General features: G+C 35.7%; 1 protein-coding gene across 1 annotated transcript; it reads left to right on the top strand.

Annotated features, from left to right (window-relative positions):
• The first annotated feature begins 481 nt into the window (after positions 1 to 481).
• LOC115723616 (uncharacterized) lies at positions 482 to 1,354 on the top strand. Its single transcript, XM_030653101.2, has one exon. It carries the CDS (start codon positions 482 to 484, stop codon positions 1,352 to 1,354), a length of 873 nt encoding a protein of 290 aa, XP_030508961.2.
• Positions 1,355 to 13,753: the final 12,399 nt, after the last annotated feature.

Here is a 13,753-nt window from a genome sequence, read left to right as displayed (position 1 = left end):
TAGATATTTAAAGAAAAATTTATTAGAATTTTTTTTTAATTTTTTTTACTAACTTGTGCTTCTAGTTGTGGTTTTAATTTTCAGATCTTCCTTTAGAAACATGGCGATGTACAATCAACAATACTATGATCCTTATTATACCTCGCCACAAGTGTATCAGTATAATCCCTACAATGACACTTACAAATACAATCAATAATCGGGAGATTATTCTAGCACTTCATACAATGGAATTAATCAATATGTTCAACCAACTTCTTACTATCCTCCTATACTATCACCAGATCTAGAACGTGCTCTTATTGATATGAGCAACTCTTTGAAGGCTGCTACTTTGGAGATTAAACAAAATATGATACAGTGTCAGCAAAACTTTCAGAAAAATATGCAGGTCTTTCAACAATCTCTACAAAAGTTAGAGAATCCTGCGGAGTCAAGGGAAACATCTACAAGTGAATACGAAATTTAATGTTCAAACATTATGCCTTCACAAGTAGAGAGTGATCCAATAGAGAATGTCAGTGGCATCGCTGTCCAAAGTGGTATACAACTTGAATCACCACACCAAGACGTTAATGATTTGATTCCAAGTCATGAAGTCAGAAATTCATCCCTTGAAGAGTCATTTCCACCAAAGGTTGAATCTCCTACTTTAGTTGGTCTACCATCACTGAAAAAGTCATACAAACCAATTGTACCAACTTATGTCCCTCCTCCACCTTTTCCAAGTAGATTGAAAAAATCAAAGAAAGAGGAGCCCATTAAGGAGATCCTTGAGAAAATCAAAGAAGAGACTCATTGTGCTAACACTCTTGAAGAGTTGTGTCCAAATGAGAAAAAGTTGAATGGAGGTGAGAAAGTAAGTGTGGGGGAGAATGAGAATGTTGATGTTCATCAAAGAAAGTTGTTGCCTGAGACAAGTACAATTCCATGCACAATTACTAAAACAAGGTTTGATCATTGCATGATAGAATTAGGAGAAATTATTAATAATAAGTCTTATTCTAATTTTGCTTCTTTAAATCTTGGTCCATCAAGAAAAACTCAAGTTTTTATTCAATTGACAGATCAAACCAATGCTTATCCTTTAGGGATAGTGAAAGATATTTTTGTGCAGGCTTATGGACTTGTCATTCCAGGTGATTCTTACATAATTGAGATAGAAGATGAGGGTGATCCCAATCTTACATCAACTTTATTTGGGAGACCCTTCTTACTCACTGCAAGTAAGAAGTTGGATACAAAAGCATGGATACTTAGAATGGAATTTGATGGTGAAGCACTCAAATTCAATGTGTTAGATTCCATTCATAAATACATAAAGAATGTGTCTTTGTTAGAAGACCCAACGTGAAGAATGAGCATAACATGCAGTCGAGCTAATGACGTTAAACAAAGCAACCTTACGGGAGTTTTTCTTACCCTTTTTCTTTTTATTTTGCATTGATTTTATTTGACAGAGCATTGAGGACATTGCTTATATTAAGTGTGGGGGGAGATTAACTGTCGTGTCTATCTAATTTTTTTTAGTTGTTTATTCGCTTATTTTTATCGTTTTTTTTAGTTTATATTATTTTCTTGCTTTAATTTTAGTAAGTGTGGATTGAATGAAATTCTGTTGACAATGACTGCTCGTGTTTGATATGTGTTTTTACTTTGATGTGTTATGCATGGTCTTAGGGAAAATAATTTTGTTGATGATGAAATTCTAGTTATAATTTTAGGAAAATGATAGATTCTCATGATTTGTGTGCTTAACTCATGATTAATTACTACTCAAACTTGATTTTTTTAGAAAAACTTTTGCACATCAATTGAATTATCCTATTTGCTAATGTTTGGAAAGATGAATGCATGTTTGACTTTTCTTTTAAAGTCTCAACCACTCTAGAACTTGTTTGATAATCATTTGAGGCGAAATTAATAAATTGTGCATGATTTTAAGATATGATATAGGCAATTTTTTTTCTTGGATCGATTGAGCTTTTCAAGCCTACCCTATTTGTTAAATCCCTAGTTTTACCCAATTTGAGCCTAAATGTTGACATCTTGGTTTTTTCTTTTTAACCCTATACAATAACCTTTAAGCCTAAAGAAAATCCTTATTCATCCTTTTTCACACTAGAGTATATTGATGTTTTATATAAAGGTGTGAGAGTTTTGTTGATGAGAAAATATTCATGGTTATGTATATGTGATGATGAAAAAAAATTATTATTCCCTTAGAATTAATATTTGCAAGTTGTAAGTATTTCAAAAAAAAAAATCAATAAATAAAAAAATGAATACTTGCAACAATTTAAGTGTGGGGGAATAGTAAGTTTTATAGAAAAAAAAGATACAAGATTGAATTGTTGAGGCGAGTGATTGGGGAATACAAATAGGAATTATTTGGGAGAATGTTGTATATGTATGCTATGGTGTGATTTGAGCCTGAAAAACGGTGTTTTTGCAAATGTCAGTTGTATATAAGAAAATATAAAAACTGTAAGCGTTTGCAGCAGCAGAAAGTAATTCTGCTACAGCAAAACTGAACAGGCAGAATATAAAATATTTTGCAGAAAAATAAATAACTTGACACAAGAGATTTATACGTGGTATCAGTGTTCTCACGAACACTCCTAGTCCACGGGGCCACGCCCAGAGAATGAAATCAATTAATAAAGTATCAAAATTACAAAGACAATTGACTTAAACAAGTTTAGACTCCCTCTAAAGTATTGCCGCAATCCTTTGTAATCCACTTTATGAATCTGACTTCTTGAAACACCTTCAAGCCCGAACTCCCTTCGTCTTTGAAGTGTGAGTGCTTACTTCCTCCCGAAGTAAGGCTTTAGCAAGTCTTCTCCCGAAGACCAAGTGCTTACTTCCTCCCGAAGTAAGGCTTAATCAAGTCTTCTCCCGAAGACCAATCTCTTGTTCAGTCAAGTAGTTCTTCACAACCTCTAGGATAGAGTAAGAACAGAAATAGAACAACTAGAACCTAGGTGAACAACTAGGCTCTCACAAAACAAAGAAACACTCTCTTCTCACAAAAGATAAATGCAAAAAATGAATAATGAAAGAGGTGATTCGAATGGTTGCTCTCTAGGCTCTATTTATAGATCATAGAAACCAAAGAGGCAACCACAAGTTCGAATTAGCAGCTGTACAAAAACTTTCCAAAAACAAACACGATCTGCTACATCAGATTTGGTTGCTGACGAAGCAGATCTGCCCAGAAACGGGAAACTTACTAAAATCGGGTCCGATCTTCTTTCAAAGCTTGATTCCTGCCAAAAACAGATTAGATATTCTGATTGTATCAAGATACAATCGAAATCAATAAGGAAAAGGCAATAAACAAAGTTTCCCTAAAAAAGGACAACTTTCCAAAAGAGAATTCCTTCTCTTTTGAGAAGATTTCAACAAAGGAAAGTTCAGCTGAAAGTGCAACTTTCCAAACAAGGAAAATGGCAACTAAAACCGAATAAAAGAGGTAAGATTTCGAAAATGAATGCAAGGCAATCTTACCATAAAAAGGAAAAATTATTTTGTCACCTAACTTGCCAAAAAAGGACTTTACAATCTCCCCCTTTGGCACTTTAGATGAACAAAATAATTTTTTCCATAAAGTACCTGTAATGCAAAGTTAGCAAGAGCAAACGATACTACTCCCCCTGAGTAACACAATCGAATATCACAACAAAACCAAAAAAACATGCTAACTTTAAATATTAAGAAACATTAAGTTCACAGGTACTAACACACCACAACTCCCCCTGAAAAAGAGGGTCCAGAGTTGGGCAACAAACCAAAAAATAAATATCTCTCCCCCTTTTTGTTTATCGGAGGGCCAAAGTAAACAAAGAACAAAAATAGACCAAAGTTTAAGTAAAAAGAAACAAACTATAACACTTTAATTTTTGGAGAGTTTAATCAAGGTGGTCAGTTGCCTGGACATGTCAAGCTGGACATCAGCCATTGCTTCAAGACGAGTGTACACATTCTGAAGTTCAGACTTGACTTCCAGGAGCTCTGCAGCAGCAGAGCCTGAACTTGCACCAGCAGAAGCAGCAGCAGCACCAGCCTTTGGCCGTTTTTGGAACACACCATCAAAATATTCAGAAGGTTGGAATGTAGGGCCAGTGATGGGAGGCTCCAGAGTTTCATGTTCTTGGGCCACATTCTTCTGAGAAGATAAAACCTTATAGATGAGATTTGGAAATACAAGTTTGAAGGTTGGCTTTTTACCTCTTCGAAAGGAGACAATCTGGTTGAGAATATGAGAAGCTAGATCAATGGAAGTTCCAGAGGTGATGCGGTATAGGAGTGTAGCCACTTCTTGAGACACCACGGTCTTGTTCGAATTTGGAACCCAATTGCTTAGTGCAAACCGCATAAGGGAAGCATGAGCAAAAGTGAGGTGAGTAATTCGAAGACTCTCCCCTGGTTTCAATTCTGAACGAGCTCCAGTGAGTTCAGAGTGCATCAAGTCACGATCCATGGACATCACAGCATTGGAAACATTCTCAGGCAATTGCAGAGCCTGAGCAATGTCCTTTTCAGAAAATGAGAACCAGTGACCTCTAACATACACTCTTCTATACAGTCTAGAGTTCTCATCAAGGAAATCATCAGTAAGATTAGCATAAAACTCTTTAACAATGTTAGCAATGAATCCAATAAAACCAGTAAGAGTGTGTTCCCATTGATGAAATTGAATGAACTTTACAATACCATATACACGATGGGCATGCAAATCATAATTCCTCTCACTTTCAAACTTACGAGTTGCATAAAGATTCCAGTCACGCTCATTGTCTCGATAGTAAAAAGTTGGACAGCCAGAGATAGAGGAAGGGATATTACCAGATGGAGGATCTTCCATAGGCTGCTTGCCTTTGGCAGCAGCAGAGGCCTTTGCTGCAGAAGCAGTTTTTGAACAAGGAGGCTCTGGCTCGAGTTCTGTGTCTTCACTGTCCTTCTCAGTATGCAGAGATACTGATTTGTCTGAAGAGACTTCCATTGGATCCTCTTCTTCTGAACTGGAACTTGAGGAAGCCGAGGGAGGATTAGTCTTGAGTTTCTTCTTGGCTGGAGGAGCAGTCTTCTCTCGAGATTGAGAGGCTTGAAGTTCTTTCTCAGCCGAGGCTTGCTGGGCTCGAGTTCGAGTGGAAGGGCCTGTTGGAGTGGTGCCAGCCATTGATGCAGCAGGAGGAGGAACAACCAATGGAGGAGGAGATTCCTTCGAGGATTCAGAAGAGGAAGTCCAGGTGCGATAGGGCCTTACAGATTTGCGAGCAACTTGCTTGGGTGGACGTTTTGGCTTCACGGCTTGAGATTCACGCTGGGGAAGCGATGAATCTCCAGGCTTTGCAACAGCAGGAGGAGGAACTGAGGCAGCAGGGGGTGCACTAGAAGGAGTTGGAACGGATTCTTCTAATTTTTTAGAGAGCCCTAGATTCTTGGTTCTCACCATTTTGAAACTGAGAGAGAAGATGAATAGTGTTTGACAGAGAAACAAGAAAGGGGGTTCGGGTAGGTGGTGAAATAAGTGACAAAATTTGGTTTATATAACCTTGGAATCAAAACAAGAAAAAGGAAACCAATTTTGAAAATTCAAAAGGAAACCGCCAGCCCATGAACCAAAAGAGGAAACCGCCCACTTCTCAACTCCTTTCCCCTTTCTTTTTTTTTAAAAAAAATAAAAGGAAACTAGAAATACCAACAAATTTTTCCAAAAATAAAGCAATCTTTCAAGAATAAAGACACATTACCATATAAAGATTAATCTTTACTTGGAAAAATATCATAATAAATCAAAGAAAGAATGAATGTTGATACTTACCATTTATGCACAAGATTTTCCTTGACCCATGAAGCAAGTCACACGCCTCCCTCTTTTTTTTTTATTTTTTTTTTTTTTAAATAAAACCGAAACTAAAAAAATAATGTGTACAGTGAGTATATGTGATTCGAATCAAGCAGAGAAATCAAATATCATTGACAATTGACAAAGTAGATTACATGTTATGCTTTCAAGGAAAATAACTAATTAGAATCTCATGAGATGATCATACTTAATTGATGTTGAGAAAAAAAATATGCATGTTACTGAGAATTGTGAACCAGGATTATTAATTTAATTTTAATAGAGGAGACTTACAGAGTTGAACACACTTGTCAGACATAAGTGTGTGCAGTGAAAATAGGATCATTGTCCTTGGCATGATTTTTCATTTTCGCCTTTTTCAAATTGATCCCGCAACTGGATGCTTTCACACCATACTGAAGGTAGCCCTTTTCTATGGTAGTGCATCCTCATCATAGTTGCTAATTACAATGTTCCAGCTTACTCATCAGATGGCTTTCACACTTCAGTATGGGTAGCTCTATTCCAGCAAGGGGCCTGACAAGCATGAAACAAAAATTGCTCAACTCTGTATAAGAACATTATTTAATCCTGCGGACACAAATAAAGAGTAACATGAATCTTTTAACACAACATCACAAAGTATGATCAGACAGAGATCCTAACTAATTATATTCCAAAAGCATAAACATGATTTGTCAAAAACAATGATAGAAGAATTAGAGCTAGAGAAGAATCACACAACACTATTGTACACGAATGATGAACAGATAAAATTAAACAATGCAAACTCCCAAAGACTTTCTGAGGGAGTCAAAGCGACTTGCATCTAGGGCCTTTGTGAAAATATCAGCTAATTGTTTTTCAGTATCAACATATTCTAATTGCAATGATTTATTTTCAACAAGTTCCCTAATAAAGTGGTGTCTTATATCAATGTGCTTTGTTCTAGAGTGTTGAACAGGATTTTTGGAAATATTTATGGCACTAGTATTGTCACAAAAAATAGTCAAAACTCCCAAATCAAACCCATAATCAATCAACATTTGTTTCAACCACAATAGTTGAGTGCAACAACTGCCAGCAGCTATGTACTCAGCTTCGGCAGTGGATAAGGAGATGGAATTCTGTTTCTTGCTATGCCAAGATACTAGATTATTCCCAAGGAAGAAACACCCTCCACTTGTGCTCTTTCGATCATCAGCATTTCCTGCCCAATCTGCATCACTAAAACAAGCAAGATTTGAATTGGTATCTTTCGAGTACCAAATTCCATAATCAGGAGTGCTATTAACATATCTAATAATCCTTTTTACAGCTGATACATGAGATTCCATAGGATTACTTTGATATCTAGCACACACTCCCACACTGTAACATATATCAGGGCGACTAGCAGTTAAATACAAAAGACTTCCAATCATGCTACGATAGAGTGTAGTGTCTACCTTTACTCCATTCTCATCTTTTGTTAATTTCAGTGTGGTGCTCATAGGAGTACTTACCTGCTTAGCCGATTCAAGGCCAAATTTCTTGACAAGGTTCTTAGCATACTTGCTTTGAGATACAAATGTACCTCCTTCCATTTGTCTCACTTGAAGACCAAGAAAGAAATTAAGCTCACCAACCATGCTCATTTCAAATTCACTTTTCATTTGATCAACAAATACCTGCACTTCATGGTTAGATGTAGACCCAAAAACTATATCATCAACATAAATTTGAGCAATGATAAAATCAGATTTTATATGTTTGATGAAAAGAGTTTTATCCACACTACCTCTGTGATAGCCATGAGAAAGTAAAAATTGAGTCAACCTTTCATACCAAGCTCGAGGAGCTTGTTTCAGACCATACAAAGCTTTTTCAAGTTTGTATACATGGTCTGGAAATTGAGGATCTTCGAATCCTTTTGGTTGCTCAACATAAACTTCCTCATTCAAAATACCATTAAGGAAGGCAGATTTCACATCCATTTGAAACAATTTAATATTGAGAATACAAGCAATACATAAAAGTAAACGTATTGATTCTAATCTTGCAACAGGAGCAAAAGTTTCATCAAAATCAATACCTTCTACCTGAGTGTACCCTTGTGCCACCAAACGAGCCTTGTTTCTTACAATTGTACCGAACTCATCACTTTTATTTTTAAACAACCACTTTGTTCCAATAACATTTATACCTTTTGGTCTTCGGACCAAAATCCATACCTTGTTGCGAACAAATTGGTTGAGTTCCTCTTGCATTGCATTGAGCCATTCCTCAAAGGTCATGGCTTCCTTCACATTTTTCGGTTCATATTGAGAAACAAAGCAAAGAAAGCTGATTAAATTAATATACCTTCTGCGAGTTACCATGCTTTCTTCAGGATTTCCAAGGATGAGATCTTTTGGATGATTCAGTTTGACTCTGGTGCTTGGTTCTTTCTGAATAGAGTCAGTGATGATGTTTGGATGAGTCAAGATAGGCGGTTCTGGTTCTCCAGTTTCAGTTGCAGCAGCAGATTCGTCATTTGCAGCATCAGCAATGGGTTCTGCTGCATCAGGATCTGCTGTTACAACTTTTGGAGGAGTATCCATGAGACTATCTATCTTGGCTTCTGTGGAAAACTCTGAAAAATCTCTAAAATCATCAACAACCACATTAGCTGATTCCAAAACAGTTTGAGTTCTCATGTTATAAACACGATAAGCTCTACTGTTTAAGGAATATCCAATAAACACACCAACATCACTTTTAGCATCAAATTTACCAATATGCTCACGATCTCTATAGACATAACACACACATCCAAAAACATGAAAATGACTTACATTGGGGCGCTTACCTTTCCAGATTTCATAAGATGTTTTTGAGGTACCTGGACGAATAAACACTCTGTTTATTATGTAGCAAAAAATTTGTGTTAATAGCTTCAGCCCATAATCGCTTAGTCAACTTCTTGCTATTTAACATCACTCTTGCCATTTCCTGCAAAGTTCGATTCTTCCTCTCAACAACTCCATTTTGTTGAGGAGTTTTGGGAGCTGAAAATTCATGAGTTATACCTGTAGACTTGCAAAAATCATCATACACAGAATTTTCAAACTCCTTACCATGATCACTTCGAATTCGAACAATTTTCCCAATATTACAACCTTTCTCAACTCTTAATCTCAGACAAAGAGTTTTAAAGGCATCAAAAGTGTCAGATTTTTCTCTTAAGAAATCTACCCAAGTAAAACGAGAGAAATCATCAACACACACAAAGATATATCGTTTACCATTCAAACTTTCAACTTGGATTGGACCCATAAGATCCATGTGAAGCAATTCCAATACCTTTGAGGTATTGATATCAGACACAGGCTTGTGAGTGATTTTTAATTGCTTTCCAAGTTGACACGGTTCACACTTACCTTCACTTTCCTTACCAAGCTTGGGAAGACCTCGAACAATACCTGCATTTGACAATTTTTTCAGGTTTTTAAAATTGATATGCCCAAGCTTGGCATGCCACAGATCTGTTGTGTTGTTGATAGCTGAGTGACAAGTAAACACAGGGGTTAGAGTGTAACAGTTATCATTGGATCGAAATCCTTGCAAGATACATTCATTGTCATCATTCATAACATAACAATGATCACTATCAAAAGAAACAGTAAACCCTTGATCACAGATTTGACTGATGCTAAGTAAATTAGCCCTCAGTCCTTCAACTAACATCACATTTTTCAGTCTAGGTAACCCTTCAAAATTTAGAGTTCCCATACCAACAACTTTTCCTGATAAGCCATTACCAAAAGTGACTTCTCCACATTGCATAGACCGTATGTTAGTCAAGAAATCCTTGTCACCTGTCATATGTCTAGAGCAACCACTGTCAAAATACCACATTTGAGATGCAGCAGTTTTATCAGAAAAACCAGCTAGACACTTCTTTTTCACCCATATTTGTTTCAAACCTTTATGTTTCTTTTGAGATTTTTTCAAATTATCAAAATAATTTGTTTTAAACAGGTTGTTCAATGTGAAACATTTAGGTCTGATATGTCCTTTTCTACCACAAAAATGACAAATGGGAACAAATCTTTTTACCTGAGATCTTACCCTTTTCGAAAATCCTGGAGATTTTACGGATCGAAAGGTTTGTTCTTGCTGCCACAGGCTGTGAAACTGTTACGGCAGAGTTTGTAGCCTCATGGTGATTCGTTGGAACACTAGATTTTACAAATTTCGTGACTCCAGAACTTTCCATTCCATTAGAACCAAGGCCTGCAAAACCTCTCTGACCTGCATTCTGAGCTTTTTCAAAAATAGAAGATCCAGGATTAAGCATTTGAACATTTTTCTTAAAGTTTTCAAGTTCCTTCTTCAATAGAGAGATTTTTTCATCTTTATCACAAACACTTGTCTCATATTCTTTTATTTTCAACTCACACATTTCAATCTGATGAGACAATTTTTTATTCAATTTATTCAACTCTCTATTTTCAGAAGCAACCTGAATCCATTTTTCATACATGACTTTGTATGATTCAGCAAGAGATTCTTCACAGATTTCAGACTCATCTGAATCTGATTCCTCTGGTTTGGTGGTATTATTCAGACATACCAATCTATCTTTCACCTGTGAATCACACAACACATTAGTCATAACAGAGGTTAGGGCAACATTTTCAGTAATATCTTCATCACTTTCGGTTTCATCATCACTCCAAGTGACATTGAAACTTTTCTTATTCTTTTTCAAAGTGTTTGCACACTCAGATTGAATATGCCCAAAACCTTCACATTCCCTGCACTGAATTCCCTTTTTGTTAGAGACAGAAGGTTTAATGAAAGTATTACCTTTTGAACCTTTCGAAATATTCTTTTTATTTCCCATCTTTTTCATATATTTCTGAAAATTCTTAGTTAATAAAGCAATCTCATCATCACATTCACTATCAGAATTTTCATTATCAGCAACTTTCAAAGCAATACTTTTACCTTTATCAGCAATGGATTTGGGTTTGTCCTTTTGTTTAATCTGTTGATTTAATTCAAAAGTACGTAAGGAACCCATCAATTCTTCCACTTTCATAGTGCTAAAATCTTTAGCTTCCTCCATTGCCAAAAGTTTCGTATCAAACCTTTACGGAAGAACTCTAACAATTTTTCTCACAAGAACAGAGTCATCAAGCTTTTCTCCAAGAGCAAAATATTCATTAGCAATGTCAGATAATTTTTCATAGAATTCAGTTAAAGTTTCATTATCAGACATTCTAAGCTCATCAAATTTAGTTTAAAGCATGATAAATCTAGATCTTTTCACATCAGAAGTTCCTTCAAACTGAGTTTGAAGAATCTCCCAAGCTTCCTTAGCAGAAACACAAGATGATATAAGTTTAATATAACCCTCACCTACACCATTAAAGATAGCATGCAAGGCTTTGCTATTGTAGGCGAGATAGTTTATCATCTTCAATAGACCATTCCGGTTCAGATTTTATAATAGTATTACTCGAAGAATCTGTCTCAACTAGAGGAGACCAACCTGATAGAACCATTCTCCACGCCTTCTCATCTTGAGATTTGATGAAGGCTCTCATTCTAACTTTCCAGTAAGGATAGTTAGAGTCATTAAGCAATGGTGGTCTAGAAATAGAACTTCCTTCTGCAAAAAATGACATTCTAACAAAAACGTTATAGGACCACACTAAGAGTTTAGTGTCCCGCTACGATACCAATTGAAAAAACGGTGTTTTTGCAAATGTCGATTGTATATAAGAAAATATAAAAGCGTAAGCGTTTGCGAGCGGTAGAAAGTAATTACGCTACGTTTACAAAGAAACCGAACGAGCGAGAATATAAAATATTTTGCGAAGAATAAATAACTTGACACAAGAGATTTATACGTGGTATCAGTGTTCTCACGAACACTCCTAGTCCACGGGGCCACGCCCAGAGAATGAAATCAATTAATAAAGTATCAAAATTACAAAGACAATTGACTTAAACAAGTTTAGACTCCCTCTAAAGTATTGTCGCAATCCTTTGTAATCCACTTTATGAATCTGACTTCTTGAAACACCTTCAAGCCCGAACTCCCTTCGTCTTTGAAGTGTGAGTGCTTACTTCCTCCCGAAGTAAGGCTTTAGCAAGTCTTCTCCCGAAGACCAAGTGCTTACTTCCTCCCGAAGTAAGGCTTAATCAAGTCTTCTCCCGAAGACCAATCTCTTGTTCAGTCAAGTAGTTCTTCACAACCTCTAGGATAGAGTAAGAACAGAAATAGAACAACTAGAACCTAGGTGAACAACAAGGCTCTCACAAAACAAAGAAACACTCTCTTCTCACAAAAGATAAATGCAAAAAATGAATAATGAAAGAGGTGATTCGAATGGTTGCTCTCTAGGCTCTATTTATAGATCATAGAAACCAAAGAGGCAACCACAAGTTCGAATTAGCAGCTGTACAAAAACTTTCCAAAAACAAACACGATCTGCTACATCAGATTTGGTTGCTGACGAAGCAGATCTGCCCAGAAACGGGAAACTTACTAAAATCGGGTCCGATCTTCTTTCAAAGCTTGATTCCTGCCAAAAACAGATTAGATATTCTGATTGTATCAAGATACAATCGAAATCAATAAGGAAAAGGCAATAAACAAAGTTTCCCTAAAAAAGGACAACTTTCCAAAAGAGAATTCCTTCTCTTTTGAGAAGATTTCAACAAAGGAAAGTTCAATTTGAAAGTGCAACTTTCCAAACAAGGAAAATGGCAACTAAAACCGAATAAAAGAGGTAAGATTTCGAAAATGAATGCAAGGCAATCTTACCATAAAAAGGAAAAATTATTTTGTCACCTAACTTGCCAAAAAAGGACTTTACAGAGCCCAAATTAACCTTTTTTATCTACCTTTCACCCTAGTCTTACATTATAACCCCCTAAAGTCCTATTGATCTTTAAATTATGTGTGATTACATTAGTGGATAATGGTTTGATAATTAAGCTTATGGAGTGGATTTTCGTTGAAATACACATTTATTTTGAGAAAAATATTGATTGTTGACATGCATGAATTAATTTGAACGTTAGTAGTATGATGATTTGATTGAACACACACACACAAAAATTGGGTTTGAAAAGTAATTTATCTTGAGTTGAAATTCTAATGATTGAAGAGTTTGGATTTTCTTGGACTTATAAGTGGATGTACAATTTTTGAAACTAAAATTATTTTTCATAAAGACCGATTTGTTTAAGTATCATTCATTAACTTACTCGAGGACGAGCAAGAGTCAAGTTTGGGGGAATTTGATGAGTCCATATTTATCTTATAAGTATGATTAATTTATTTATTAATATTCTTAAATTTATTCTTTAAATTATTGATTAGTGTGATTTTAATTTGTTAGGTTATTTTAAATACTATTCATCCATTTAGAGTCTTTTGGAGGGATTTTAACATATTTTGGTGGAAAATAATGGAAGTCGGCGAGCTCGATTGTACAAGGCAGAACTTAATTGCAAATCTTGACGAACTTAAAGGCAGAATTGGACTTGGAGCTCAACGTGAAAGTTTTAGATCTCGTTCTTAGCTTTCCATAATATCTTGAATCGTCCAATTCCGAGTAATATTGAGAGAATTATGGCCAAAATACTATCAGTTGTCGCAGCAGGAAATTTCTAAAAAAAAGATAGCGAAAATAAAGATAAATTTTCAAGAAGAGTTGCGATTTTTATCTTTTGTTTAAAAGATGAGTTATCTTTATCCGAGATATTTCCTAATACTATTATAAATAGAATCCTAATTCTAAGAGGATTTATCTATCCACTATAAATAGAATCCTAATTCTAATAGGATTCAACTAACTTTCCCATTACTATAAATAAGACCTCTTAGACTACAAATGGAGGAATCCAAAAACTACA

The sequence above is a fragment of the Cannabis sativa genome, chromosome 9 (assembly GCF_029168945.1).
Source record: "Cannabis sativa cultivar Pink pepper isolate KNU-18-1 chromosome 9, ASM2916894v1, whole genome shotgun sequence".
Classification (NCBI taxonomy): domain Eukaryota; kingdom Viridiplantae; phylum Streptophyta; class Magnoliopsida; order Rosales; family Cannabaceae; genus Cannabis; species Cannabis sativa.
Note: the sequence above shows the minus strand (reverse complement) of the source record. Positions and strands in the feature narration are given on the sequence as shown.

Excerpts from the sequence above, each read along its gene's own strand:
- LOC115723616 (XM_030653101.2), top strand. The coding sequence starts at position 482 with ATGCCTTCACAAGTAGAGAGTGATCCAATAGAGAATGTCAGTGGCATC.